Source organism: Acomys russatus, chromosome 24 (assembly GCF_903995435.1).
Source record: "Acomys russatus chromosome 24, mAcoRus1.1, whole genome shotgun sequence".
NCBI classification, from domain to species: Eukaryota; Metazoa; Chordata; class Mammalia; order Rodentia; family Muridae; genus Acomys; species Acomys russatus.
In genome coordinates, this window is record NC_067160.1 from 13,465,803 (window position 1) to 13,492,929 (window position 27,127).

The window sequence follows — 27,127 nt, forward strand, 5'->3', positions numbered from 1 at the left end:
CCCACCGTCAGACCGTCGGAAAGAAGTTACTGGAAAGGGGAGGCGGGCAGCGCCGTGCAGGTGGCGGAAGACAGATGTCGGCGCGATCAGTTAGAGACAAGAGGAATCTGGGATGGAGCTGGTGACTGGAGCCTGAGTAGCGAAGCGGAAGGAAACCCCGGGCCTCCGCCGACGCCCACGTGTACAAACGCGGAAGCTTGGTGCTGCTAAGCGCCCGCCCCCTTGGTGGCTCCTCCCACCAGAGGGCATCCGGGCCAATGGGCGTGACCCTGTGGGGGCGTGGCTTGCCCACAGGTGCCGCCCCGGCCCGCCCGTTCCGTCTCCTTTGCCGTCGTGCGTGCTGCTCGGCGGAGGGCAGGGCCTGCGCTCTCTCCGCCTTCTTCTCCACCTCGGGCTGCCGGCGACACCGGTCTTTGCAGCCCGGGACCCCGTGCGAGCGGTAACCCAGTGCACGGTGAGTCCTTGAGGGAGCCCACGGGCGCCCGGGCCAGTGGCTCGGTGGCTGGCGTCAGGCCGGAGCCCGGCCGCGGGGGTAATGGGCTGCGAGCAGCGGACAGCATGGGGGATGAATGAGGCGCCCTCGGACTAGGCCGCGCGGCCACGAGATCGGCCCTCGCTGCAGTCTGGGGAAAGCCTTGCCTCGGGGCGGGACGCCAGTGCCGGGTCAGGAGGAGAAAGGTGGGGGGCGGGGGGGCGGCGTCCAGCTCGGCTTGGCTTTCGGGGCCACCCCCTTGTAGGCCCCAGGTTTGGACGGGCTCTCCCCATGCAGCTGTTCATTGGAGGCCTGGAGTTTGGCCCGGAACAGGTGTCAAGACCCAAGACCCTCAAGAAGGAGCTCCTTGGCTTCCCGATCTGGGATTACACGTTGGAATATCACTTCTGGAGCAGGGGCGGGGCAGGTCGGGGAACGACACGGCGTGGCTCTGGGAGTTACAACCCAGCCAGAAGACAGGGACAGTTTTAATTTTCAGCTTCTAAGACTATAAAGGTTGCCGTTCCTAGTCGGTTCCCATTGCAGTGTTAATTAAAGCGAGATCAGTTATGTACAGTGGACCTTGGAGCCTGAAGGAGGGAGAAGAGACAAAGTTTGGACTGATCAGTCAAAAGACTGAAAGTATGTGAAATGAGAGTGTGTAGTCTATTGGTAGAGCACTTGCTTTGAGTATAAATGGAAGCTCTGGGTTGGCTTCTAAAAAGGGGTGAGGTGAGCGAGCGCCTTTGAGGTATCCGGTGTGTGTAGAGTGTGGGTTTGGAAGGCTGTTTATAGGACTGATTAGCCTTACCTACAGAGTCAAAAGTGAAAAGATGAGTTAGAAGGACCTCCAGGCTTAGTGGTGACCATCAGTTTGAGTTGTGGAGAAAGGTGAAAGGATGGGTCTCAGGTGATGGAGGGATGGTTGCTGAGAGGTGACTTGGTTGCTAGTGTTTCTAGGATGGGCTTTCTTTGACTTGTCTCTGCCTCTGCTTCCGAAATGCTTTCTCCTTCATAAAATGTGACAGGTTAAGGATGTGGTTGGCAGCACCAACATGGGCGACCGGAGCTAATTTTTACGTTTATCTTTGATTCCTGCTGCCACAGTCTTTCTGGGACTACTCAAAAATGACTCTTGGACAACTTTTAGAACCAGATCTGTTTACAGAGTCATGGGTTTTGCACCTATTTCAGTTGTGTATTGATATATACAGTAGGTTTGATTTTTCTATTACCCAGTAATATATTCTATATACAGAAATGTGTTTTGTCTGTACGGGTAGTTTTCAAAGTTCATTTTTGATATTTTAGATGCCCCCCAAAAAGGGAGGAGATGGTATTAAACCACCCCCAATTATTGGAAGATTTGGAACATCACTGAAAATTGGTATTGTTGGATTGCCAAATGTTGGGTGAGTAAAAATTGGGACTTTTCTTATTTCGTGTTATAAATTCACAAGTCGGTAAGAATTCAAACTGGAGTAAAAGGGCTAGAGTATTCTTACAAGACTAGGCTTTAACTTACACGTGTTTTATTTCTTTGTTTACTTTCAGTTTCTTGCACTCATTGAACTGAGTTGTTGACATTTGCTAAGCTTAGAGGGAGAAGCAGTGAGAGTTAGGATGTGAATGAGGCAGCTCAGCTACATCAGCTGCAAGTGGTGGGAGAAGCCTAGTGTTGTACTTGCTTGGAATTACACTTCCTGCCTAGGCTGTGGCCAGGAACCTTGCAGTAGAACAGCTTAGGAAAGTGTTTTAAAACCTTTTTATAAAGCCCTTGAGAGAAGAGGTCTGTCTAGACGCTTGACTTTTTATTGGAGAAAAAGGTGACTACTTTGAATATGATGTTTACAGGCCAACAACATAGGGCAACAATAGGAGATAAGTGTGGGGTTTATCGTAGAGTTCTTTGTACATGTTGCTTAAATGATCAGTGTCTGTGCTTTTTATTTAAACTATCCTAGCCAGGCATGTTGGGTTACGCCTTCATTCTTGCACTTGAGTCTAATGCAAGAACAGTGTTGTGAGATTGAGTCCAGCCTGAGTTATAGAGAGAGCGTGTCTCAAAAACAAGAAACGGGCGCGCGCACGCGCACACACACACACACACACACACACACACACACACACACACGGTGACTAGGGTAATGGACACAACATGGGCTTATGATGATCACTAGGGCACTTTAGGGTGTGCTTTAGGGCTTTACATTAGTGGCATGATGAACAACTGTATTGTCCTCTGTGCTCTTTGGAGCTTCTGTTATAGACCCCTCAGGGAACGAAGCATGCTGCTCTAGTTCTTAGATCCTTGTAATGTAAACCATGAGCAAATGTGGCTGTCCTAATTTCAGTTCTCTCCTAGAGTGCGTTAGTTTTGAAGGGGTTGCCTGCTGTGCTAGAGTCTACTTGTAAAGAAATAATAAATGAAGAGTGGAAATATAGCGGAACACGTAATTAAGCCAGGGTAGGGTACTGTCAATACATTTGAAAGCAAGATCCAATTATAATGTTTGCAGCCAGTTTTTCTGTACCAGTAAGAAAGTTTTTAGATATTAGCATTCATTTCTTTGGAATCAGTGTAGTCAGAGCATGTTGATTTCAAATGGGACTAATTAAAAAGGAGCATCGTAAGATCTTCAGTGTTTTTTATGTAAGGTTTTTTTTGGGGGGGGGTGTGGTATAGAGTATAATTATAATTAGAATATGTGAAAATAACCTAAAAGATTCTATTATTATAAATGTTGACGTATGCTTTCAGTTTCAAAATAGTCTTCCTCTTCAGTTTTATTGAGGTATGTTTTACATATAGTAAAATTTAACTAAAATATTTTGAATTATATTTTATTTATTTTTGTTTGTGGGTGATAACACAAATATTGGAAATTAGAGGACAACTTGTGGAAGTTGGTTTTCCTGCCATGGGGTTTAGGGCATTGAATTCAGGTCATCAGGCCTGGTGGTGGGCACCGTTACCTGTTGAGCCATCTTGCTGGCTTAAAATTTACTCATTTTTGATAGGGAGGTCCTGAAGATTTAACTCAGGGCTTATGTGAAAATTCATTTATTTTAAAGCGATTGTTTATTCAATTTTGACAGTTGTGTTTGGTTGTAAAATTCCTTTTTGTGTGTGTATGAGTTAAAAAGTCTTTCACTCTGAAAGTTTCACTCGTTTATATGTTCGTTGATCATAGCAATCCACCACTGCGTCCCTCTGCCGTCCCGTAAAATTCCTTTTATAGAGCGATCTTTCTATTAAACTGTATCAGGTAGGGTTCACTGTCTGAAACATAAATCTTGACTGTTTTAAGCAAGGCAAAAAGGCTTGATAGAAGAGGCGAAGGAGTGGACGAGAGGACCTCAGAAGGATGAAAGTGCAGATGACGCAGGCTCAAGTCTGCGTGGAACTCTTGACCTGCATGGCTCTTATCTCTTGACACCTGTCCTGTTATTCAGATTCCTGGGCAATGAAGTCTAACTAGATCCATCTAACTCTAGGTATCTTTGCAAGAGTAGACTGGAGGTCCAGGTAGTTTCCTGAAGGGTAGTTCCTGGTTCAAATAAGGACTTCAGTTTAGAAACTGTCGTAATTAGGGTTACTGCCACTCTGGTGAAACACCACAACCAAAGGGAAAGAGTTTGGTTGGCTTACGTGTTCTGAATCACAGTCCGTTGAAAGAAGCCAATGCAGGGACTCAGGACCAGGTGGGAACCTGGAGGCAGGAGCTGATGCAGAGGCCATGCAAGAGTACTGCTTACTGATTTGCTCTCAATGGCTCTCAATTCCTTGGGGTCCCAGGAATCTGCATGCCTGAGCCTACTGAATGCTGGGACTGTAGGAATAAATCCCTTTGCCCAGAAAGCTAATGTGCTATTTATTGAGCAGTTACTATACGCAAGTCTCTATGCTGAGTGTTATATGTATTATCTAATTGAATTAGCTATTTGGCATCCCCAATTAGACTTTCAATTCCAAAAAGGAAAGGATTGGGTTGTTCCTGTTTATTGATACATTTCTAGTGCCTAGACTGGTGTTGGTAACATAGTGAACACCCAGTAATTATTTGTGGAAGGCAGTAATTATTTGTGAATGGGATAATTTTTCCTCTTTGATAGCTTTATGTAGCTTAATAATAAAGAGGCATGTTTTAATGCTGCTTTTAATGAAGAAGAAAGAGTTTCAGGCTAAGAGAATGGAGATTTAGTTTCTAGTTCTGTCTGTTTCTTACCTCAGTGGTTCTTTGTAAGTTGCCTTTTGTATTATTGTGAATGTAAGGCTTAGAAGCTCTTGGAGGAAACTACTTAGTGTTCTAAACTTGTTTCCGATTTTACTCTGTTTTCAGCACATTTAAAACCGTGACTAGTGTTCTGTGGGTTGGCATCATCCCCTGAGTACCTATCATGTGATGTGACTTAGATAATTGGAAAATCAATGGCTAGTTCATTCCATATGAATGCACTTTTTATCTTGATTTAAATCATATAGTAAAAACAAATTCACATTTTTACTTTTATAATCCATAGTTTGAGGCTTACCTTGTGTTACCTTGTGTAGTAACAATTAAGAGGCAGTGTGAGCTCTTACCTCATGTTTAACTCCTGTTTCTTTGGAGGCAAGTAGCAGCCTCCTCAATTTGGAATGCTTTGGGAACAGCATGCTAGCTTTCAGTATGTTGCGCTAGAGAAAGTTATGTGAGATATGGTGAAATGATATTGGCATTGTGGGGTGCATTGTGAGATGCATTGTGAGAAGAATAGGTCTCATGACATTATGTGAAACTCTAGCTATCTTCTATATCAAAGGGTCTTTGGGAACATTCTTTTCAAATTCCAAATAGACTGAAAAAAGGGAATATAACCTAATTATGAAGTTATAAACTATATGTCAACTTTGATATTTTGTGTTAGTAAAAATGTTTCTCCTCCCTTCCCTGATTTGTCCTTATAAATACAGAGCTCTGAAATTAGTATCAGATGTGTTTTCTTACCAATTTAAAACTCGACTTAAATGCTTTCCTTTACTTTAGGAAGTCCACCTTCTTCAATGTCCTCACCAACAGTCAGGCTTCAGCAGAGAACTTCCCGTTCTGCACTATTGACCCCAACGAGAGCAGAGTGCCGGTGCCAGATGACAGGTTTGATTTTCTTTGCCAGTACCACAAACCAGCCAGGTAAGCAATGCACTGGGTTATTATTTGTTCATAGATTGGGTAAATATGCATATTTGATATGTTTACAATCAAGTTTCTTCCCAATTAATGTAGCATTACTTTGGATGAGTATAAAAGCAATGTAGAAAAGAAAAGAAGGAAGGATTTTCTTTGTTAATGAAGTTATTTTATTCTGAGATTCTGAACTAGCGGGAGAAACTAGCTTAGGTTATAAGAGCTCACTCATCATGTAATATTTTAAGGATATGCAGGTATTATACATGGAAAAGGTATGTAATGAAGATCTCAAATTTATTGACAGTTGTTTCCGGGTAGTAGATTTCTAGACAAATTTTGTTATTTTATTTGTTTATTAACACAAGGTTTAACTATGTAGCCCAGTCTGGTCTTGAACCTGTAGTCTTCTTGCCTCACCCTGGGATTACTGTGCTGGGATTTGCAGGCAAGGTGATTTTTACTGTACAGTTGTCCCTTGAATGGGGGATTGGTTCTTAGGCCCTAGAGATATCAAAAGTTACTCACCTAAAATGCTGCGATCACTTTGCACTATCTCCTGTCTGTTTCACACCGTCTCTAATTTACTTGCACAGTTAATCCCTGCACTATATTGCTAGGGAATACCACAAGAAGAATCTGCATGCGCGGGTACAGGTGTGGTTCTTTCTTGTGAACATTTTATTTTATTTTTTTATCTGTAATTGGTTCTATGTGAGCTTATACAATTTATATAATACTATTTTTGTTTGGTTTTGGTTTTGAAACAGGGTCACACTATGTATCCTTGGCTGTCTTAGAACTCCCTTTGTAGACCAGGCTGGCCTCGAAGTCACAGAGATCCGCCTGTCTCTGCCTCCCTAGTGCTGGGATTAAATATGTGCACCAGCACAACTGGTTCCAACTGTATTCTCTCTTCTACTGTTGTGTTTTCATACAAGTAGTATTTTTGCCTTATAAACTTCAGAGGGTAGACTTCCATTCAGTTTCTTTTTTGCCATTAGGGCCTTTAATCAGTGTTTTGAGGAATTCATACCCTTACTACCTAAAGTTTCAACAGATTGAAAATTCAAAAGATTTATTGTGTCTTCATATCTTTGAAATTTCCAGCAGTGTCACATCACCGTACAGTCTAGTGGTGACAGGGGCCTATACAAGGAGGGAATTCAGTGGGGAGAGTTGGCAGCATGGAGGCAGCTAAGCCTCTACAAGGCCTGCCTCCTGGCAGGAGCACAGCCTCACAGTAGCCAGGGCCAAACAGGAGGGCCTGCAAAGTAGACAGTAACCTGGTGGAGGCAGGAGAATGATTATAAAGAGCAAGTGTGTGGATGTGGTGAGAATCACAGGACGAGCCAGGGTTCTCAGTGCTGGAGAAGAGAAGGGAAGGTACCGAGAAGGAGCAGGCCCGCACGATCTCTGCAGTGCTGGCTTGTACACAGTCAGCACGCAGTGCCGAAGGGTTACCTTGCAGTGCTTTATCACAGGAGAAGGAGAAGTGCCTTTCAGTCACTGTATGGGCTTTCTGTCTCCAGGTCCCACAACGCATCATCTTATTTTGTTTTTAATAAGGTTTCATTTTGTCTACATACATTAAAATAACTTTCTAGATTAACAGTACAATTGAAACTATCATTTTTATTACTTTTTTTCTTTTCTTTTCTTTTCTTTTTTTTTTTTGGCTGTCCTGAATGCTCTTTGTAGAGTAGGCTGACATTGAACTCACAGAGATCTGCCTGCCTCTGCCTCCCTGAGTCTGGGATGACAGGTGTGAGCTACCGTACCTGGTGTTTATTACCTAGTACTATGTGTTTATGTAGTATATTTAGTATTTACCCATTACTTCTGAGAGTTTAGTTTTCTTTTAGCTTTTTACTAACTTTTGATTCACTATTATATTTGTTCACAAAACAGTTGTATTCATTTTTTTGAAGTGCTGATAAATACCAGGTTTCTTATTCTAGCCCTGGATAGGGCTGGATCCCAAGCCTCTAGCCACCTGCTTGATTTTGGTACTTGGTATGTGTATGTGCCAACAAAGCTCTTAGACTACTGATAGGGCTTTTAATTTCAGAAGTAGAGCAGTAGTTTCCTCTGTTTTCTTAGGTAAGAAAGTCTTAATGTAGCCTGTGGAGATGGCTCGGTGGGTAAGGTGCTTGCCATGCAAGCATGAACACCCAAGTTCAATCTGTAGAACATACATTTAAAAAAGTCTGGCACTATGGGGGTGTACTTGTAGCCCCAGCTGTGGGTGGCAGAAACAGATGGATTTCTGGGTCTTGCTGGCCTAGCCTAGTTGGCAAGCCCCAGATCATGTGAGAAACTCTTAAAAACCAAGATGGGAGCCGGGCAGTGGTGGCGCACACCTTTAATCCCAGCACTTGGGAGGCAGAGGCAGAGGCAGGTGGATCGCTGTGAGTTTGAGGCCAGCCTGGTCTACAAAGTGAGTCCAGGACAGCCAGTGCTACACAGAGAAACCCTGTCTAGAAAAACCAAAAAAAATTGAAATGAAACCAAAACCAACCAAGACAGATGATAGCTGAAGAACAGTACCTGAGATTGGCCTTTGGCTTCCGTGGTCTGCATGCACATGTGGACGCTCACAAACACACATGCATACTCAGACACACACAGAAAGGGGGACATGGGAGACGGCTCAGTGACTAAAGGGCTTGCCTCCCAAGTGTCATCTCCAGCACCCACGCAAACACAGCACATTGAAGGCAGAGACAGGGAGTCTCTGGAGGAGACTGGCCAACCAAATGGGCCATATTTATGAGTTCTCGGGTTGGTTGGTTTGTTTTTTGAGAGACCTGACTCAGTGAGTAAGGTAGACAGATAGGGATTGAGGAAGACCCCTGATGTTAGCTTTGTGCCACCACATGCACTTGAAGACATCTACAAGTGCTCCTGCATACACACACACATAGACGCGCACACTCACACACACACACTTTCACCTACGTCTGAACACTCATACACACATAATAGAGGGCAGTGAGATGGCTCAGCAGGTAAAGGAGGCTGCCATCCAGACTAATGACCTAAATTCCATCTCACGGTCCCAGGTGGTGGAAGGAGAGGACGGACTCTTGGAATTTGTACTCTGACTTCCATAAGTGTGTGTGGCACATGCCACCCCCCCCCCAAATAACAATGCAAAAAAGTAAAAGAAAGATTTCACAATACATAGAAAATTTGTGTATTTGAGGGGGGCTATTAATTTATCAAGTTATTATTATGTACTTTCCAAACCTTGTTTCAAGAAGTAAATAGTTACTGTTTGTAGACTTCAGTTGGTTGGTAAGCAAGTTCTTTATAATAAAATCATCTTTTGTATTTCAGCAAGATTCCTGCTTTCCTAAATGTAGTGGATATTGCTGGCCTTGTGAAAGGAGCACATAATGGGCAGGGCTTGGGCAATGCCTTTTTATCTCATATTAGTGCCTGTGATGGAATTTTTCATCTAACACGTAAGTACAGTTGTTTGTTTATTAAGGCAGATGTGTGGTGTGTTTCTGTGTTGCCCAAATAGAAGTGAGTGGTTTATAGAGGATAGTTTTGCTTTGCAGGATGAGTCATGAATTAGTTTATTGATTTCTAACCTTAATGTCCCTATCGTTTCCCCCTGAGGTTACTGCATGGCAAGTGTGTCATGTGATACTGTATCTGGCTGGGTGTTAGAGACCTGAGGTATGTTTCTCTGTGAACTGACTTGGGATTAGAAAGGCATTTTGACTTTTTAAAATTGTGCTGGGTTGAGCCCAGAGCTGTGCATGCTTGGAAAGAACTCTGCACAGGGCCAGATATAACATTTTACTTTAATAGTGGCACAGGTTCCTGCAAGGGATTTTACTCTTATACTCTGAAGCTGAGATGTTGAAGACAGCTGTCCTGCGAACCTGAATAACTCTTGATACTCCAATACCTGTGCCACGTCCACTGAACAAAACCTTTGGAGATTTGCGCTAAAATACAGTGTTTTAACAGTCTACAAGTCCTGTCTAGATACACTGTTTTGTCTCATGTCACTTGTGTTACTGAATCAAACACACATGATGTAGGCTGGAGAGTGGCTGAGAGGTTAAGCGTGCTTCTGTTCTTCCAGAGGACCCGAGAGCGGCTCACAGCACTTCTGTCAGGTGGCTAGGCACTTCCTGTTATCCAGTTCTGCAGGATCTGGAGCCCTACTTTGGCTTCCACAGGCACCTTCACACATGTGGCATGCATACGTAAAAGAAAATCCACATGAGATTTGATGAGTCTATCAGGTAGAAAGTTAATAAAAAGAATTGTATGGGTCCAGGGAGATAGTGTGAGCCTTTGAGCCCTGTGCTGGGGATGTGGGGAACAGACAAATCTCTTGGGGCTGGGCTCGCTGGCCAGCCCCTCCAGCCAATCAGTGAACTTTAGGTTCAACGAGAGACCTTGTCTCAAAAACTGAAGTGGAGAATGATTGAAGAAGATATCTGATGTGAGCTTCTGGCTTTCACACACATTGGCCTCCACATAAGCCCCTCACACACATGAACACTTACATATAAACATGCACACATATCAACACACAACCTTTTTCATTTAGACTGTCAGTTTACTTTATCTGTGATCGCTAAAGAAGATCCTGGGTTGTAAAAAACTCATAGTAGGGGTCTGGAGAGATGGCTCAGCAGTTACGAGCATGTACTGATCTCCAGAGGACCCACATGTGGTTTCTAGAACCTGTATCAGGATGCCTACACCCACCTGCAACTCTAGTTCCAGGTGATCGACAGCTCTGGCCTCCAATGGACCCTTTACTCATGTGCAAACCCACACACAGATACACACAAATACACATAAAGCTAAAAATAAAAGTCTTAAGAACCTGAACATGCACGCGCGCGTGCGCACACACATACACACACACCTCTGTGGTAGAGTATTTGCCTAGCATGTATAAACGCTGTGTTTTGCCCCTACCAGTGCCCTACCCCCAAAGGAAAGTTTCTGGTATTTATAAAAAATACTAGAAATTCATATTCCAAAGAATTATATAGTAGATTAAAGTACTTTTGAAAATGAAATATTTCTTATGCTTAGTGTGTACTACTTTTGTGGAAGATTTTATTGTTGGGAACATCTGTTTGTACTGGTTTGTTTATTTTTAAATCTTTTTAAGCTAATTATCTAACATGCCTTTTCAGGTTAGTTATTTACATGAACTGAGGCAGCTTTTTAAAATAATTTTTAAAAAATTACCAAAGCATTCATTGACTTTGAAGCAAAAATACAAGTGATATTCAGAGTAGATTTTGAAGATGTAACTGTTTCGGGCTCACTGAGACCTGCTCTAGTGTGAAGAAAAGGCATTTAAATGATACCATGAAAAGAAAAAATATATTAGTTTAACCCAACACATTTTTTTTTTTTTTGAGGATAAATTGTTTGAATGAATATAGTATGGTGTATGTGTATGTGTGGGATACGTGTGTGTGTGTGTGTGTGTGTGTGTGTGTGTGTGTGTGTGTGTGTGTGTGTAAGTATGTATGTGATTGTGGGGATCAAATCCTAGGCCTCTCCATGCTAGCTCTACTACTGACCCAGACCTTAATACCCTCAGCCTAAGTATGTGTTTTAGAACCAAACTAATTGTGACTATTGGCCCTCACTGATATTTATAAAACTGAAAATATAATGTGTTTTTGAATCATTTTCCATGTAAAATAAGAGCAGCAATGTTATATTACCTACATAATTATTTTATAGTTGAAATATGAGATGTTTTTAGCATATATAAACTACTTTTATAATGCTGTCTTTTTGTGAATATAGGTTTTATTTTATTTTATATATTTTTTGAGGTATGGTCTTACTATGTAGCTCTGACTGGCTTGAAATTCACTAAGTAGACCAGGCTGGTCTTGAATTCATGGAGATCTGCCTACTTCTGTCTCCTGAATGCTGCAATTAAAGGCAGGACCTACTGTGCCCATGTGTGAATGTAGATTTTTAAATGTTGATGTATTTTCACTTTTTAAAAATATTAAAATTATGTTAATGTGCATAAAATTTGAAGTTTTAATCATTGTTATGTGTGAAGTTCAGTGTATTAATTACATTCCAATTGTTAGACACCTAGTATCAACATCTATTTTTAGAGACTTTAAAAAGAATATTCATGATTATTATACTTTCTTAGATTTTTTTAAATGAATATTTTGCTCATGTTGTATATTTGTGCACTGTGTTGATGCCTGGTTCTCCTGGAACTCAAGTTATGTGTGATTATAAACTGCCATGTCAGTGCTGGGAGTAAAACCCAGGTTCTCTGCAGTAGCAACAAAGTGCTTTTAATTGCTGAGCTATTTCTCCAGCCCCAAACATTTATCTTTTACGTATATAGGTGTTTGGCCTGCATGTATGTGCACCATGTGTTGACCACCGAGGTCACAAGAGGATGACAGCTTCTCTAGACCTGGAGTGCAGATGTTTTTGAACCAACCCTGTCTTCTGTAAGAGCAGTAAGTGCTCTTAACCAATGAGACATCTCTTTAGCCCCTTTAAGGGACTTCTTTGTTTTTGTTTTTTCCAGACAGAGACTCTCTGTGTAGCCTTGGCTGTCCTGGACTTGCTTTGTAGACTAGGCTGGCCTCGAAGTCACAGGGATCTGCCTGCCTCTGCGTCCCGAGTGCTGGGATTAAAGGTGTGCACCACCACCGCCTGCCTGAATTTGACTGTTCTTATGTATCTCAGGCCCGTGGGTCATACAGTATTCTACCTTTTTGCGGCTGGCTTATTTCCCGCTTCATTATTCTTTAGCTACTGCATCATTGCTCATGGGTTATGAAATAGCTTCCTATTTATACATAGAACTGTAAAGCTTGCAGATGTTGTTGCTAGTGATTACTTTTACCACAGCTGTCTTTTTTTTGTAAATCTCTGATATTTCTCAAAGAAGTAGACTTAGCAGAAGTATTAGTAAGTGAGGGATATATAATACACATTTAAAGTTCTATTAGGTATAGCCAGGCTCCTTTTCTACTCCCGTAAGAGTTTAATTTTCTAGTACTATTTTTTGAAAAATACATAAAAAGGTTTAAAATCTATAATAGTAGGGTATACATTAATAAATATTGTTCTTAGTTACTTTAACTTTTATACCTAATGGGATAAAACTTACTAGCTTTCTGGCTTTTTTTTTTTTTTAAAAGACAGTCTGTCATGTAGTTCCAGGCTGGCTTTGAACTCACTGTACAGGTAAAGATGACCTTGAACTACTCCTTCTTTTTCTACCTCCTGAATGCTGGGATTGCAGACGTGAGCCATGACTCCTGACATATGTTGTGCTGGGGATCAAATGCAGGATTTTTTGCATGTTAGACAAGCATTCCCATCTGAGCCACCTCCAGCCTCTCGTGCTTTCTAATAGAGCATTTATTGGGAAACTTTCTTTAATGGCTAGTTAGGAAATACATCGCTCCATTGTATATTGTGTATATGTGTACTTAAGAATGTGCATGTATATGTGTTCTGTTTGTAATGCTTGCAAGGTACAATGTCATGCTGGCTCTAGGGTCATAATCTACAGCTCTTAGTGGCTGGTCTCTGCCCTAGAGTTTCTTCACGTAATCCAGGCTCCTAACTACTCAGCCACCACTTTGGTCCCACTGTGCAGAAACTTTATTTTCATGTAATCCCATCTGTTGATTGTTGTTGGGTCTGGCTCCTGGGCTATGTGTTCTGCTCAGGAACTTCTTGTCAACCCCAGTGTCTTGAAGAGAATTCTCTATGGATTTCTTTTAGAAGTTTTAGCATTTCAGGTTTTAAATTAAGGCCTTTGATTCATTTTGAATTGATTGTTGTACAGACTGAAAGAAATCCAGCTTTTCCAGTACTCTTTGTTGAATAGACTGTCTTTACCCAGGGTCTGTTTTTGTTTCCATTGTCAAAACTTCATGGGCATAACTTTTTTGTTGTTTTATTTCTGGGTCCTGTAGTCTGTTCCATTTTCCTGCCTGTCCATTTTTATGCCAGTACACAGGCTGTCACTGTGGTTCTGTATTATAATTAGATGTCAGGTATTTGTAATATTAAAAGCAGTGTTCTTACCTTTGGTTAGTCATGGTCTTTTGTGGTTCCATAAGAATTCTTGAGTTGTTTTTTTCTAAATCTGTGAACTAAGACACCAGAGTTTTGATAGCTAGGATAGCCATTTTTTTTTGCAATATTAATTCTGTCAATCCAGGGACATGGGATGTCGTTCCATCTTCTTTGATTTCCTTTTTCAGTGTCTTGCAGCAGATCCCTCCCTGAAGCTCACTGGGCTTCTGGCTAATCTAAAGGAGTCAGTGCACTTCAGGGTCGTGAGCGACTCTTTCTAAAAAGTTAAAAGAGGAGAGTGATTGAGGAAAAATACTCACTGTAACCTATGTCCTCCACATGTGCACATGTCTACACCAGCATACACAGAAACAAGCACCCTCATACACACATGCAGAGACATGTACACACAAAGTAGAGAGTAAGAGAGGAAGTACAGGGTATCTACTTCTGATCTCTGCCTGCATGTGTGTGGAGCAGGTGACTGGTCACACACACACACACACACTCTCTGTCTCTCTCTCTCTCTGTCTCTCTCTCTCTGTCTCTCTCTCTCTCTCTCTCTCTCTGTCTCTCTGTCTCTGTCTCTCTGTCTCTCTCTCTCTCCCTCCAAGAAAGAAAAGAAAAAAAGGAACAAAACAGAAAACCTACCTGTAATAAGTGTCAAATTAATCAATGCCACATAAGGTCATTGATACAGAATATCAGAGTAAGAAGTTTCAGCTGTAAACTGGATTAAGTCATGTGAATATCAAGATTAAAGAATATACTTATATTTTAATGTAATAGATACATTATTAATTTTATTTTGGAAAGTACATAGCTTCATAGGCCTGTAAAGAAATGTAAAGATACTTGATGGAAGAAGAATGAAAGTAGGATGAACAGTTACCATTTCAGCAGTCCAGCTTGGAGGCCTCAAGATGGGAGGGGAGAGGCAGGGAGGGAAAGGAGAAGGAGGGGGAGTGGGCTTCCATAACTCAGACTTGAGTGGAAAGTTGATGAGAAGTTCTCGGATTTTGCCACTAGTTTTGAGTACTGGTCATTTATTAACATTACTATTATCCTCACTTTCCAAAGCTCTAAAAAAGACTGTTTTGAGATGGGAGAATGAAAGTCATGACTAGCAAAGACGTTTGCTGTGTAGTGTGTTGTAGCTAATCTGGGAGGTGTGCATTGCACAGCTTCGAAAGCCAGCAAAGAAAATTCATATCTCTTGTGGGAGAAGGACGATGGTTAGGGGTGGGGATAGAAATGTATGTTTTATATGTGGTAGATCCTTCCTAATTTAATATTTATGCCTTAGATAATTGTTTTGTTTGTTTGTTTTTTGGTTTTTCGAGACAGGGTTTCTCTGTGTAGCTTTGGCTGTCCTGGACTCACTTTGTAGACCAGGCTGGCCTCGAACTCACAGCGATCCGCCTGCCTCTACATCCCAAGTGCTGGGATTAAAGGCGTGCGCCACCACCTGGCTCAACAATTATTTTTATTGATATTAACTTTTAGCTTTGTTGATTTGTCTGTGCCAATAAGCTCATAGATGACCATTTGATTGCTTTATGCTCCTCCTATCAGCAGCAAGCTTTTCTCCACTTTCCCCAGTGTTACACATATCACAGAGATCTGGAGTTGACAGTATTATGCTGGATGTCCCTTGAAAATGAAAAGTATGCTGATTTTGGAACATAGAAATGCATTACTTTTATTCTCTTATAGTAATTATGATACTAAAGTCAAGACCTTTTTGGCCATTAGTTTACTCTCTTTTTAATTTTATATTCAGTGCTTATTTTATAAAATTAGATTCTAATGTAGGAAATAAAGCATTTCAGATTTTAAAATAACTGTACTTGTACCATGAGATTCTAACTATCTACCATCTGTCTGTCTGTCTGTCTGTTTGTCTGTGTGTGTGTGTGTGTGTGTGTGTGTGTGTGTGTGTGTCTGTCTGTCTGTCTATCTATCTATCTATCTATCTATCTATCTATCTATCTATCTAATCTAATCTAATCTATCCGGGATCTCTCCATTACGTAGTTCTAGCAGTCTTGGAACTCATTATGTAGACCAGACCCTGGTATTGAACACGCAGAAATCTACCCGCTTCTGCCTCCCAAATGCTCCTAAATCAAAGGCATGAATCACCACTGCCTGCCTGTACCTTGGGATTTTGATGCTATTTCTTTTTGCTCCTGAATATTCAGTCTTAATCCTTTGAAAACATTTCCCTCTTTCCTCTCCATATAGGATTGCAAACATTTGCTAAGTATACTTCTCTCTTGGCTTTTTCCTCTCTTAAGCTGGTCAGCCTAGTTCTTAAGGACACAGAGCTAAGATCAGTTTCTGTAAAGATGGTTTCTCTGCAGATGGTTAGAATTTTTGGCAAGGAGAAATAAAAACCCTATCCTTTCTCCTGTGTTATTAATAGCAGATGTGTCTTCTTTCTGTTTTATATTACTAGCCCCCTATATCTGTTTGAGTTTCATATGTCACAATTGTTTAGGTAGAGCTTTAACAACACAGTTCCAGAGAGCTCCTTTAGTTTTGTTGTGGGCGCTTGGCTAAAAAGAGCTGAAGGTGGGACTCCAGTTTTTAGTTGCCTTTTTAGTTTATTTGGAGTTACAGCCCTCAAGGCACTACTGCTTTATTGAACTGCTAAATGAGAAGGTAAAAAATGCCTTCATTTAATTGCCCCGCCCCCATTAGGTTAAGTCAGGTGTTTATATGTTAGTAAATCACCTTTAATTACCATGAACATAAATTTCTGTTTTCAAGAGCCTACCTGCCCCCCTCCATAAGAAGTTTTAAATGAATCACACATTTTTTGCCTAGACACAAATTGCCAATATAAAATTGACTTTGATAATATTCTAAAATAATGGAGTTTTCCCCCTTTGGGTTCTGTAATTATCATTTTCAGCAGTATTTATTAAATTCATCTAGTATTGGACTTCAGCAAATAATTTGACCAAACTCCATGTTTGCTTTGTTTCTTCAGTACAGTTCAGTGGAATGAATAATTATGCAGTAGTTCTCATCCACATATACAAACCACTCTAGTAACCAAGCTCTTGTTTACTGTGGAAAATCCTATAGCATAAACAGTCCCTTCTACTTTGTATTGCAATGCTGTATGAAACTATTCAGCCTACTAGCTATTTGCAGCTTAATTGTTTGGATATATACTAGATCCTTCGTGGTCTAATATCTATTTTAGGTGGTTGGAGCATTTTTACTTTTTCTTGAGTATTTTTTCTGACATAACTTTGAGGCCTCATTTCCTGTTCTCTGCCCAAAATAGCCAACTGTAGGGGTCCCTTTATAACTCTTGTATCATTAATGAGTTGAAATTAATCAAGGATGTGAGAGCAACTTCTAAGGTCCAGGAGAATCCTTGATCTTCAAGCATCAAATTTTGAACCACATTTTTCTTAGTTGTCAGAACTCTGTTATTTGTTAAGTTAAAAATGTGAGTATTGAAACAGGCTTGGTTTTGAAAATCAGTACAGTCTTTGTTATGCTTACTTGAGTGAGCTGAATCAACTTCCTTATAACCTGTCCTTTTGTAAACTTGACATGGATACCTTCCGCTTGCTCTTGTGTGCAAAGTGTAGTCTCCTACAGCAGTGACGATGCTAACTGCAGGAGCAAGCACACCTGCTTGCTGTTACCATTCTGCAGGTGTCTCCAGTAGCCAGGAATTACAGTGGCCCCTTGACTTCAGTAACTCTTGGAGGACAAATAACCAACCGTGCTATGGAATAGATTGAGATTTTAGTTGGTAAGATGAGGTGTGGGAGGGAAATATGTTAAATTTAATAAGGGCTAAGTATTAGATTGATTCTGAAAAGAAAAAAAAAAAAAAGGTAAAGTAGCTGGGAGGGGAAGGTTGGGTACTGTGAGGGAACATGGTTTAGAGGTTGCTAAAGGCATGTAAGGTTATAGGTAAGAAGTAAGACCAGGGAGTGAATGAAGATGAGAGAAAGAGGAAGACAGGAATAGGAGGTAGCTGAAGAGTGCCTTATAGTGAACTAGATGTGGAAATGTAAACAGCAGTCTTACAACCTAACTGAGAGTGTACAGACAGGAGCAAAACCATCCTAGGTGCCTGCAGGAGTGATTTCAATAGTAGAAAAGCAGCAGGAGAGAACCTGCAGAGTGAATTGCTGGCGCACAAGTTGTCAGACCCCTGTGTCCAGCAGGCTGCAGGTGCTGTGTGCGGGGAGAGGCCCTAGTAGCCTCAGTGTTTGGGGGCTCTGGCACATGGGGAAGGGGAGGTTGTAGCTCCCTTCCTGGCAGTTCCCTGGGCACCCCGCCCCCCTCTGGTCTTGCTGGTCTGAGTGTGGTGAACAGCACTCCTTTCCCTTTCAGACGCTGGGGCTTTGTTAGGCAGGTCTTCAACCTGGGCAGTGCTTACAATAGTCTTGTTTCTGTTATTGTTGGTTGTTTGTTTGTTGTTTAATGTGCCTTTGTGTGTGTTGTGTGTGCCCATATGTGAATGCGTGTTTCTATGGGAGCCCATGGGTATGTGCAGGAAGGCATGCATATATCCCCACGTTTGTGTTGGGGCTAGAGGTTGATGTTGCATGTTTTCTTTGAACATTCTTTAGCTTACCTGTTGATGTAGTCCTCGCTAGCCAGCTTGCTCTGCGAATCCCGTTTCCGCCTGCAGAATGTGTGGATATAGCTGGGCCACCATGTTTTCTTAGAATTTATGTGATTGCTTAGAATCTGAACTCAGGTCCTCGGGATTATACAGCAAGTCCTTTAGCTACTGCTCCACCTCTGCAGTTCCTTTGTTTGCTTTAATGGGAAAGTTTTGTCAGCACCAGTAACAGTGCACAGATACTACTTGACGAGGACAGAGTTTTTTGTTTGTTTGTTTGTTTTTTGAGATGGTGTCTTATGTAGCTCAGGCTGGCCTTGAATTTACTACATAGTTGAAGTTGCCTTGAACTTCTAATTCTTTTATTTCTGAGTGCTTTAATTAGACTGTAATTCTATACGGTCACTATTTCTGTCTTATAGAAATGTATTTTTTTTAACTGAACATGTACCTTGAATTATCGAATACGTGGCAACACATTGATGTAATGGCAATACGTCAATACACTATCTCTTACAAACAGTTTTATTCCAATATTAACCATAGTTTGTCTGATTAAGCTTTTTCTTTAAATTGAGAACACTGTACTTCTCTGTTAGCGAAACATTTCATTGTATAAAGATATTCTAACAAACCATATTATAAAAATATTGATTACAAAGTGATAAAAGCTTTTCTTTATGTTTTATATTTATAGCCACCTGTTGTTTTATGCTTAGTGTATACATTTGAGCAAAGTGCTAATTGCTTGTCAGGCATCACTGGAAGCACAGAAATGACTTGTGCTTGTTTTGGGAAAAATTCTTTTGTATTTGTGACATCAGCTTTGTTTTGTACAATTAAAGTACTACACACTTTGTAGTACTTTACAACCACTAAGTGGAAATGTAGGGTTGGGTTTTTTGTTTTTGTTTTTGCCTGGAACCAAATCTGTTGACTAAATGTATGCAGTTATTGAATGCTGTTTAACATCACAGTTTCATTTAAAAATTCCCTGATTTTGGTTGCAAGTAAAATTATTGTTATATATTATATATTTATATTTATTGTATTCATAGTTTTTTGAGTTTCAGTATGTATTAGTAACTGATTAGAAACCCAAATATGTGAAATATCCTTCAGTTGCACAATTTGATTTCTGATGAGTTTACTATTTTAAACAAACGTTTGCTATCACTTTAATGGTATTGTTCTAATTTTCAAACTTCTGTTAAAATGTGCTGCAGTTATTTTTATTCATTTTTCCCCTGCTGGGGAGAACAGAGTATAACTATTCAATTAAGGTTGAAGATTGATATTGCAATAACTATTTCGGCTGTTAGCCCACTTCTTCTGTACTCACATCGACATTGACTCTACACTGCAGTCTAGAGGGGTGGAGACTTTACCAATGTCTTTCTGTATCTGAATTTCTCCCTTAATCCATTATTAAATAATTCTGGTTACAATTTATTTGAATTGTTAACCTTAATATATTAACATTACTTAAATATTCAAGTATTTTCTTCAAGTAATTATTTCAGTAAACAGGTTTTAGAAATAATTGAAGAAAATTGCTTAATTAAGGTTAATTTATCTTGTACTTTGTAAAAAGCCTTAAGAATTTCAGTATTAATAAAAAGCTTTGAGAATTTCAGCATTAGCTTTTATTGTAATAAAATGTAAAGGTTAATTCAGAATAAGGCCATTCGTTAGTATATCTAGTGTTGTGTCCCGATGATGTAATAGGCTTGGTGAGCTGCAGCACTGGGCCCTGTATAGAAATCACATGCTTTCAGTGATTAAAGAGCAAAAAGTACTTGCAAGTAAGATTTTTTTATTCCTTTTAGAAACAATCTAAATTCAAATGGAAGCTTTATTATGAGCAAAATGTAAGATTTCTTTTTGGCTCCTTGGTTGCTTTGATGTGACTGGTTTAATATAGTGGACATCAGTGCACAATGGCTAAATGAGTCATAAGATGCAACATCTGCTCAGAAGGCCCTAGAGACAGCCTGAGTTATGCTGTGAAATCTCTAATCAGTGCATCTGTCCCTGAGACTTCAGTTCCACAAGGATAGTTTTCTATTTTGGAGTACTCACTGTATGAAGGAGGCATATTAATTTTTTTTTATTCATGGAACTGGAAAATTTGTGCTGGTGATATCTAAATAGTAGAGCTACAGCAGTGATAATTTTGAGAATAGGGTTATAGGTAATGACAATGCCAACTTTAATATTTCATGGTCTCACTGGTTGTTTGTGGTAAGAGTTTTACATGACAGATACATAGGTGTTAATGTCTTACAAAATACAGCCTTTAGAGCAAGGGAAGTGTAGGTGGAAGCCAAATGGGTAGATACACTTAGAATTTAGAGTAAGACCATAGCTAGGGGCCTCCTGAACTGAGATGGGGTGTGGTGAGGGGGAGGGAGACAGGAAAAGTTGTGTTACATGTGTGTACGTGAACTCATTAGTATGCATTTTGTCTTTAAAAAAAATCACCCTTAGTTCTTGCTGTTCAACAAGTCATTAAATGAGCAGTGTCCACATGAGAGTCTGTGAAAAGATGTTAGCTTACTGAGTGCTCTGGAGTTTATTTCTTGGTTTTTCAAGATAGGATTTCTCTGTGCAGCCTTGGCTGTCCTGGGTACTTGCTCTGTAGACCAGGCTGTCCTTGAACTCAGAGATCCACTCGCCTCTGCCTCCTAAGTGCTAGGATTAAAAGCATGTACTACCACCACCACCTGGCTGAGATCTGAATTTTATAATTTTCATTATTTCAATATTCTCTAGGCTTCAGTTCTTTGTAAACATTACCAAACAGTATATTTTATTCTTTAAAAGATAATTTTAGTTCTTTAAATAGTAGTATCAGGATTGTGAGAATAATGTATTTAAAATAATCATAGTTTTTAATTCTGAGAATTTCTGGGAATACTGATTTCTTCTCTCCAAATCTCAAAAATCAATATGTTATGAGCTTGAAAACACTTTTCCCCACTATATATTATAATTTATGCATTGTTGTTGCTGATCAAATGGACTTTGCTGTAAACAAAACAAAAACATCTTTTTAAAATGTTATAAGGCCTTTCCGTTTATGTCCTGGGATGTAGACAGCTGGAAGGGGTATCATTCTTGACAGGGAGAGCCTGCCTGACCTCAGAGTGTAAGGGCCTGAGCAGCAGTGCAGAAGCGCTCTCCTGGCATAGAAACGGCTGGGCAAGGGAAAGGACTTCGTCTGTGCGTGGGATAGAGTAGTGGCACTGAATGTAGGTTGGCTGCAGTGAAATCTATGAAAGCTGCAAGGTGGGGCATCCTGAAATCCAGACCACTTCCTACTTCAATTCCAGCAGGTAGGGTAAGAACCCTTGCAGATGGGAGGTAGGAAGCGTCTCTCAAGCATGTCCTGTTCACAACCAGAGAAGTGGTTCTTCCCTTTCTGCCTCTTGTTATGAGTAAATACTTAAGGCTTTAGGACATTGATACAATTCATTACAGCTGGCAGAAAGTTGGGGTGGGTGGGCTCTACTTATGTTCTCAGGAATTTGTTAGGTTCACAGCAGTGCCTTTAGTGCTATGAAAAAGCTACACTCTCAGCCCAGAGTCACATGACTGAGGCTGAAGCGTGGTCAGAACAGCAAGGCAGTTCTCCTTCCCCCACTGTTTACCATCAAAGTCACATGTTTCTAGTGAGTGGTGCTAGAACATGGCTGAGTTAAGTAGAGAGAGACAGAGTAGTCACAGTGGAAAGGAAAGACAGATGAACGGACATTACTAATAAACCAAACCGCATCCTAAACAAGGCATCTTTACAGGAATTTGAAGTTACCAACAGCACTAATCTCAACTGTAACTCTTTCACTCCTCACCCTTTTGCAGACAGAGTGCTAGCTAATGCTCTGCCACTGAGTCAAACACATCTAGCTCAATGAACTCAACCCCCTCTAGACTCCAAGGAAAGTAAAAGATTTGAGGCTTGTGAGGTGGCTCAGTGGGTAAAGATACTTGATACCACAGCCTGACTACCCAAGTTCAATCTCCAGAACCCACCTAAAGATGGAAGGAGCAAGCCAACTCCTCTAAGTGCGCACGCGTGCGCGCGCACACACACACACACACTAAGGTAAATATAACAAAACACTCTGTTTAAGGCATATAAAAAGTGTTTTACTTTGTGCTATTCCTTGCAGGGTGATTTTTTTTCCAGTAGAAAATTATGAGACATGAAAGACCAGGGAAAACATAATAAAGGAAAAAGTAATAATTGAAACTAGGCTTAAATGTGCTATAGATGTTAACTATTTCACAAGGAATTTAAAGTAACTGATTACTATGTAAAAGTTCTCAGGAAGTGGATAATGTGCATGGCCAAGTGGGTGTTTTCAGTATAGATGGAAGAATGGAAGGAAACACTGGAAATGGAAACTACAATGACTGTACTGGCTTTCTTTTTTCTTAATTTTTAAAAAAAAATTATTAATTTATTCAGATTACAACTCAGTTGTTATCCCATCACTTGTATCCTCCTGTTCCTCCTTCCCTCCCTCTTTCACCCTATTCCCCTCCCCTAGGTCTATGACTGAGGAGGACCTCCTCCCCCACTATATGGTCATAGGCTATCAAGTCTCATCTTGGTAGCCTGCTTATTCTTTCTTTGAGTGCCTTCAGGCCTCCCCACCCAGAGGATGTGGTCAAATATGGGGCACCAGAGTTCATGTCAGAGTCAGTCCCCGCTCTCTACATAACTGTGGAGAATGTCCTGACCATTGGCTAGAGCAGAGTAGGGGTTCAGTGTTTACTACATGTATCGTCCTTGGTTAGTGCAACAGTTTGAGCAGACACCCCTGGGCCCTTCTCCACCTATCACAATGTTTTTGTAGGTTTCTAGGACCCTCTGGGTCCTTCTATTTCCCCATCCCCTTAATTTGTCTTACCTAGAGTCCTAGTGGGATGTACTCCCATCTGTCCTCACATCTATCCCAATCTCCTGGTAAGTGAAGACTTTCATGGGACATCCCTTTTGGGCTAGCGCCCAATTATAAGTGAGTATATACCATGTGAGTCTTTCTGCTTCTGGGTTAACTCACTCAGTATGACCATCTCTAGTCCCACCCATGTGTTTTGATCTAGGCTTGGAGAAGGGGCTGAGTGGTTAAGAAGCACTGGCTGCTCTTTCGGAGTACCCAGGTTCAGTTCCTACCACCCATATGGCAGCTTTTAGTCATCTGTAACTCCAGTTTCCAGAGGATCTGATGATACCTTTTACTGGCCTCCATGGGCACTACACACATAGTGTACAGGTATAAATAAGGCCTAATGCCCATACACATAGAAATAATGTTTTGTTTTGAGACACAGGGTCTTATTATGAAGTCTTGGCTGGCGTGGAACTGACTACTGTATTTTTTGGACCATGAGACATACTTTCCGCCCCCAAAAGTGTATGTGTTGGGGGAGGGTGGAATTACGGTACACCTTAGAATCCAATTTCTATTTTTACTGTTTTTCTTGTTTTACTGCTCTAAAACTTGGGTGCATCTTATGGTCAGGTGAGTTGTTTTTTTAAATTTTATTAATTTATTCATATTACATCTAAATTGTTAGGTGAGTCTTATGGTATGTAAATCAGGCTGGCCTTGAGCCCATAGAGATCTGCCCGCCTCTGCCTGAGTGCCGGGATTAAAGATGTGAGCAGTGTGGCACACGCCTTTAATCCTAGCAGGAAGGCAGGGCAGGTGGGTCTCTGAGGTTGAGGCCAACCTGGTTTACAAAGTGAGTCCAGGACAGCCAGGACTACACAGAGAAACCCTGTCTCAACAAACAAACAAACACACAAACAAAAAGGCATATCCTGCAATAATTTTTGTTTGTTTAGTTTTTTTAGACAGTCTTTCTATGTTGCTTTGGCTGGCCCGGAGTTCATTTTTTAGACTAGGTTGGCCTCAAACTCAGAGAGCCTGCTTGCCGTTGCCTTCTGGGTATTGCGATTAAAGGCGTATGCTATCCTGCCTGTCCAGTTTTTTTTTTTTTTTACACATTTTTATTGAAAGATAAAATAATTCATATTATATCTCATTTTCTATCCCATCCCATACATCCTCCCATTCCTCCCTCCCTCCCACTTTCACCCCAATCCCCCTTCCCTATGACTGTGACCAAGGGGGACCTCCTCCCCCTGAATATGGTGCTAGGGTATCAAGTCTCTTCTTGGTAGTCTGCTATCCTTCCTCCGAGTGCCATTGGGCCTCCCCAACAAAGGGACATGGCCAAATATGGGGCACCAGAGATCCTGTGAAAGTCAGTCCCCAGTCTCCACTTAACTGTGGAAAATGTTCTGTCCCTTGGTTAGATCTGGGTGTCTGTCCAGTTTTTAAAAACTTTTTTTAAAAATGTGTTTTGATTAAGACCCAGGCTCTATTCATTCCAGGTCTTCCTTAATCCTTCTTAACTTTGTGTGTTCATTCATGTCTGTCTGTCTGTCTCTCTCTCTCTCTCTCTCTCTGTGTCTCTCTCTATCTGTGTGTCTGTGTGTGTGTCTGTCTGTCTGTGTGTGTGTGTGTGTGTGTGTGTGTGTGTGTGTGTGTGTGTGTGTCTCTCTCTCTCTCTCTCTTAAATGCATCTTCTGAGTCAGCTCAGTGCTGTAGTGTGTGTTTGGGTCTGGAGCTACATGGGTACCCACTCTGGCGCATCCTTGAAAAAGGCTCCTGTCCCGAGCTAGTGCCAATAGCTTCTTATCTAGGCGTTGGGCCTTAATGCCAACCTCTCCTCTTTCTACAGTGCTAGGATTTTTTCTTCCTTGGTTTTGTGCACACATTCACAATCACTGTAAGTTTTTATGAGCAGTTTCTCTGTTGGGTCCTGAAAGCACTGTTTCACTGTAGTCATCTACCTTCTCTGGTTCTTAAAAATCTTTCTGTTCCCCTTTCTATGATGATCTCTGAGCCTTGAGAAGAGGGGGTGTGATATTATTTAGGGCTGAGCACTCCTCATATTACCATTTGTGGGTCACTGTGTTAATTGCTATCTACTGTTAGTGAGGTTCACTAATCTCTGGATGTAATCATAAGTCATTAAGAATTTGTTTAATACTATGTCCATTTAGCAGAATAGCAGTAATGGGTTCTCTCTAAGGTGTATGCCCTTGTCTAGCCAGAGGTTTTTGCCCCTGGTTATTGTGCCAGGTATGTGTTTTGTCTTAAGAAATGGGCTTTAAATCATGTCAGAAAGATTTTTGATTACTCTCACTGCCGCTATTACACAGTGGGCATATCCTGCCAGGCCAGCAATCGTTGTAGCTTGCAGGATTCTCAGCTCCATAAGATTTATGATTGACTTTTTTTTTCCTGCTAGTGTGTGCAGAGCACCTTTTAGCACTGTGAAAGTTGGCCAGTAGGGATGAAACTTGCAGGGATCAGTTTGATTTCTCCATTTTCATGACTCTCGTCGTATATGGTGCCGTGTGCAATAGGTTCTTCTTACCTCTCTCTCTCCTCTCTCCTCTCTCCCTCCTTCCTCCTTCTCTCTCTCTATCCGTGTGTGTGTGTGTGTGCGCGAGCTTCTGCAATAGTAGGCTTCCACATGACTTTCTCAAAGGTCTTTCGTGTTAGTTATGCCATTCCCCTTTCATGCCCATTTCACCAGTTTTAGGTTTTTGTTTTTTAGTTTGGTCAAGTACTGTGATAGCTACACTTTGGCTATATTGACTGAATAAATACTGCATAAGCACATACACTATAACTGACTGTACTCTGGTTTTATGGCTAGATTTCTGATATATAATACATCTGAAAAGTGTGATGTTTCCAGCATTTGGTGGTCAAATGTAGATACTATTAATAAAAAAATATTTTTTAAATTGGGTAGTATTACATCATGTACAAAATAGATTTATGTATAATTCAAGTATATTCATACCACATTTTTATTATAGATTTTAAAAATTTTCATTGAGGGAAGTGTTTCCACTAACTTAATTAGCTAGTAACTGCTGTTTTCAGTGTGCTTCAATTACAGTATGTTGCTTGATTATATGTTACAAAGTAAATTTAGGGTTACTCTAGGCAGTTAGATAAAGTACTTTGTAGGGACAGGTTTCTTACATATTTTTTTGAGGGAAGGTAAAAAAAATGAAGATAATACAAAAACATTGCCTATTATGTCTTCTGATTAGTTTAATCTGTTTGTACTTTTCATTTTTGTTGTGTAACTAGAAAATAAGTATACATTTAATTGCCTGTCCAGAATGTTTCAAAACATGAGCTAACCATTACTACTGTGTAATAATTGATGGCAGTATTTATTAACTATGATGCCATATGGAAGCTCTAAGGTCCATGTTAGTATAATAATAGCTCTCCTTAAAAATTTCAAAAAGAGGAGAATAAGATAAGTTATAAAATTCATTGTAACTCAAGATTAGTAATCAGATCTTGCAGTAGTCCAAGGTATGCATTGTTTTATATTGGTAATTATTATATCACTGCCATTTAGAAGTGTCTGTAACATGTTTATTCCATTTAGACCCCTATTTGACCAGTAACTGAGAAAAAATATTGATAGGTTCCATAGTTATTAGTGAACTGTTTTAGAGTATTGTGAAGTTAATAGAGAGTTTCCGTAAGTGAACTTTTAGGACAATGAAAATACATATTTGGGAAATCAGTGTATAGGCACAGAGTTTGGATATTTAATAAACTAGACTCAAGAAAAAAGAATGCTCATGTCTAACCATCTTGAGAAATTTCTGTTTATATAAGTTTGGATTTCTGGTAGTAATAGGGACTATTTGTATTGACATTATAATCATAAGACTTGGGAATTAGA

The 27,127-nt window shown here is 40.6% G+C and overlaps 1 protein-coding gene across 1 annotated transcript in view; it reads left to right on the top strand.

Annotated features, from left to right (window-relative positions):
• Positions 1–301: 301 nt before the first annotated feature.
• The window catches only part of Ola1 (Obg like ATPase 1), a 112,134-nt gene continuing 85,308 nt past the window's right edge, over positions 302–27,127 (top strand). Inside the window, exons 1-4 of the mRNA XM_051167115.1 lie at positions 302–454; positions 1,784–1,884; positions 5,500–5,643; positions 8,980–9,107. Of these exons, the coding sequence (XP_051023072.1) occupies positions 1,784–1,884; positions 5,500–5,643; positions 8,980–9,107 (373 nt within the window). The 5' untranslated portion in view covers positions 302–454. The remainder of the gene's footprint in view (positions 455–1,783; positions 1,885–5,499; positions 5,644–8,979; positions 9,108–27,127) is intronic.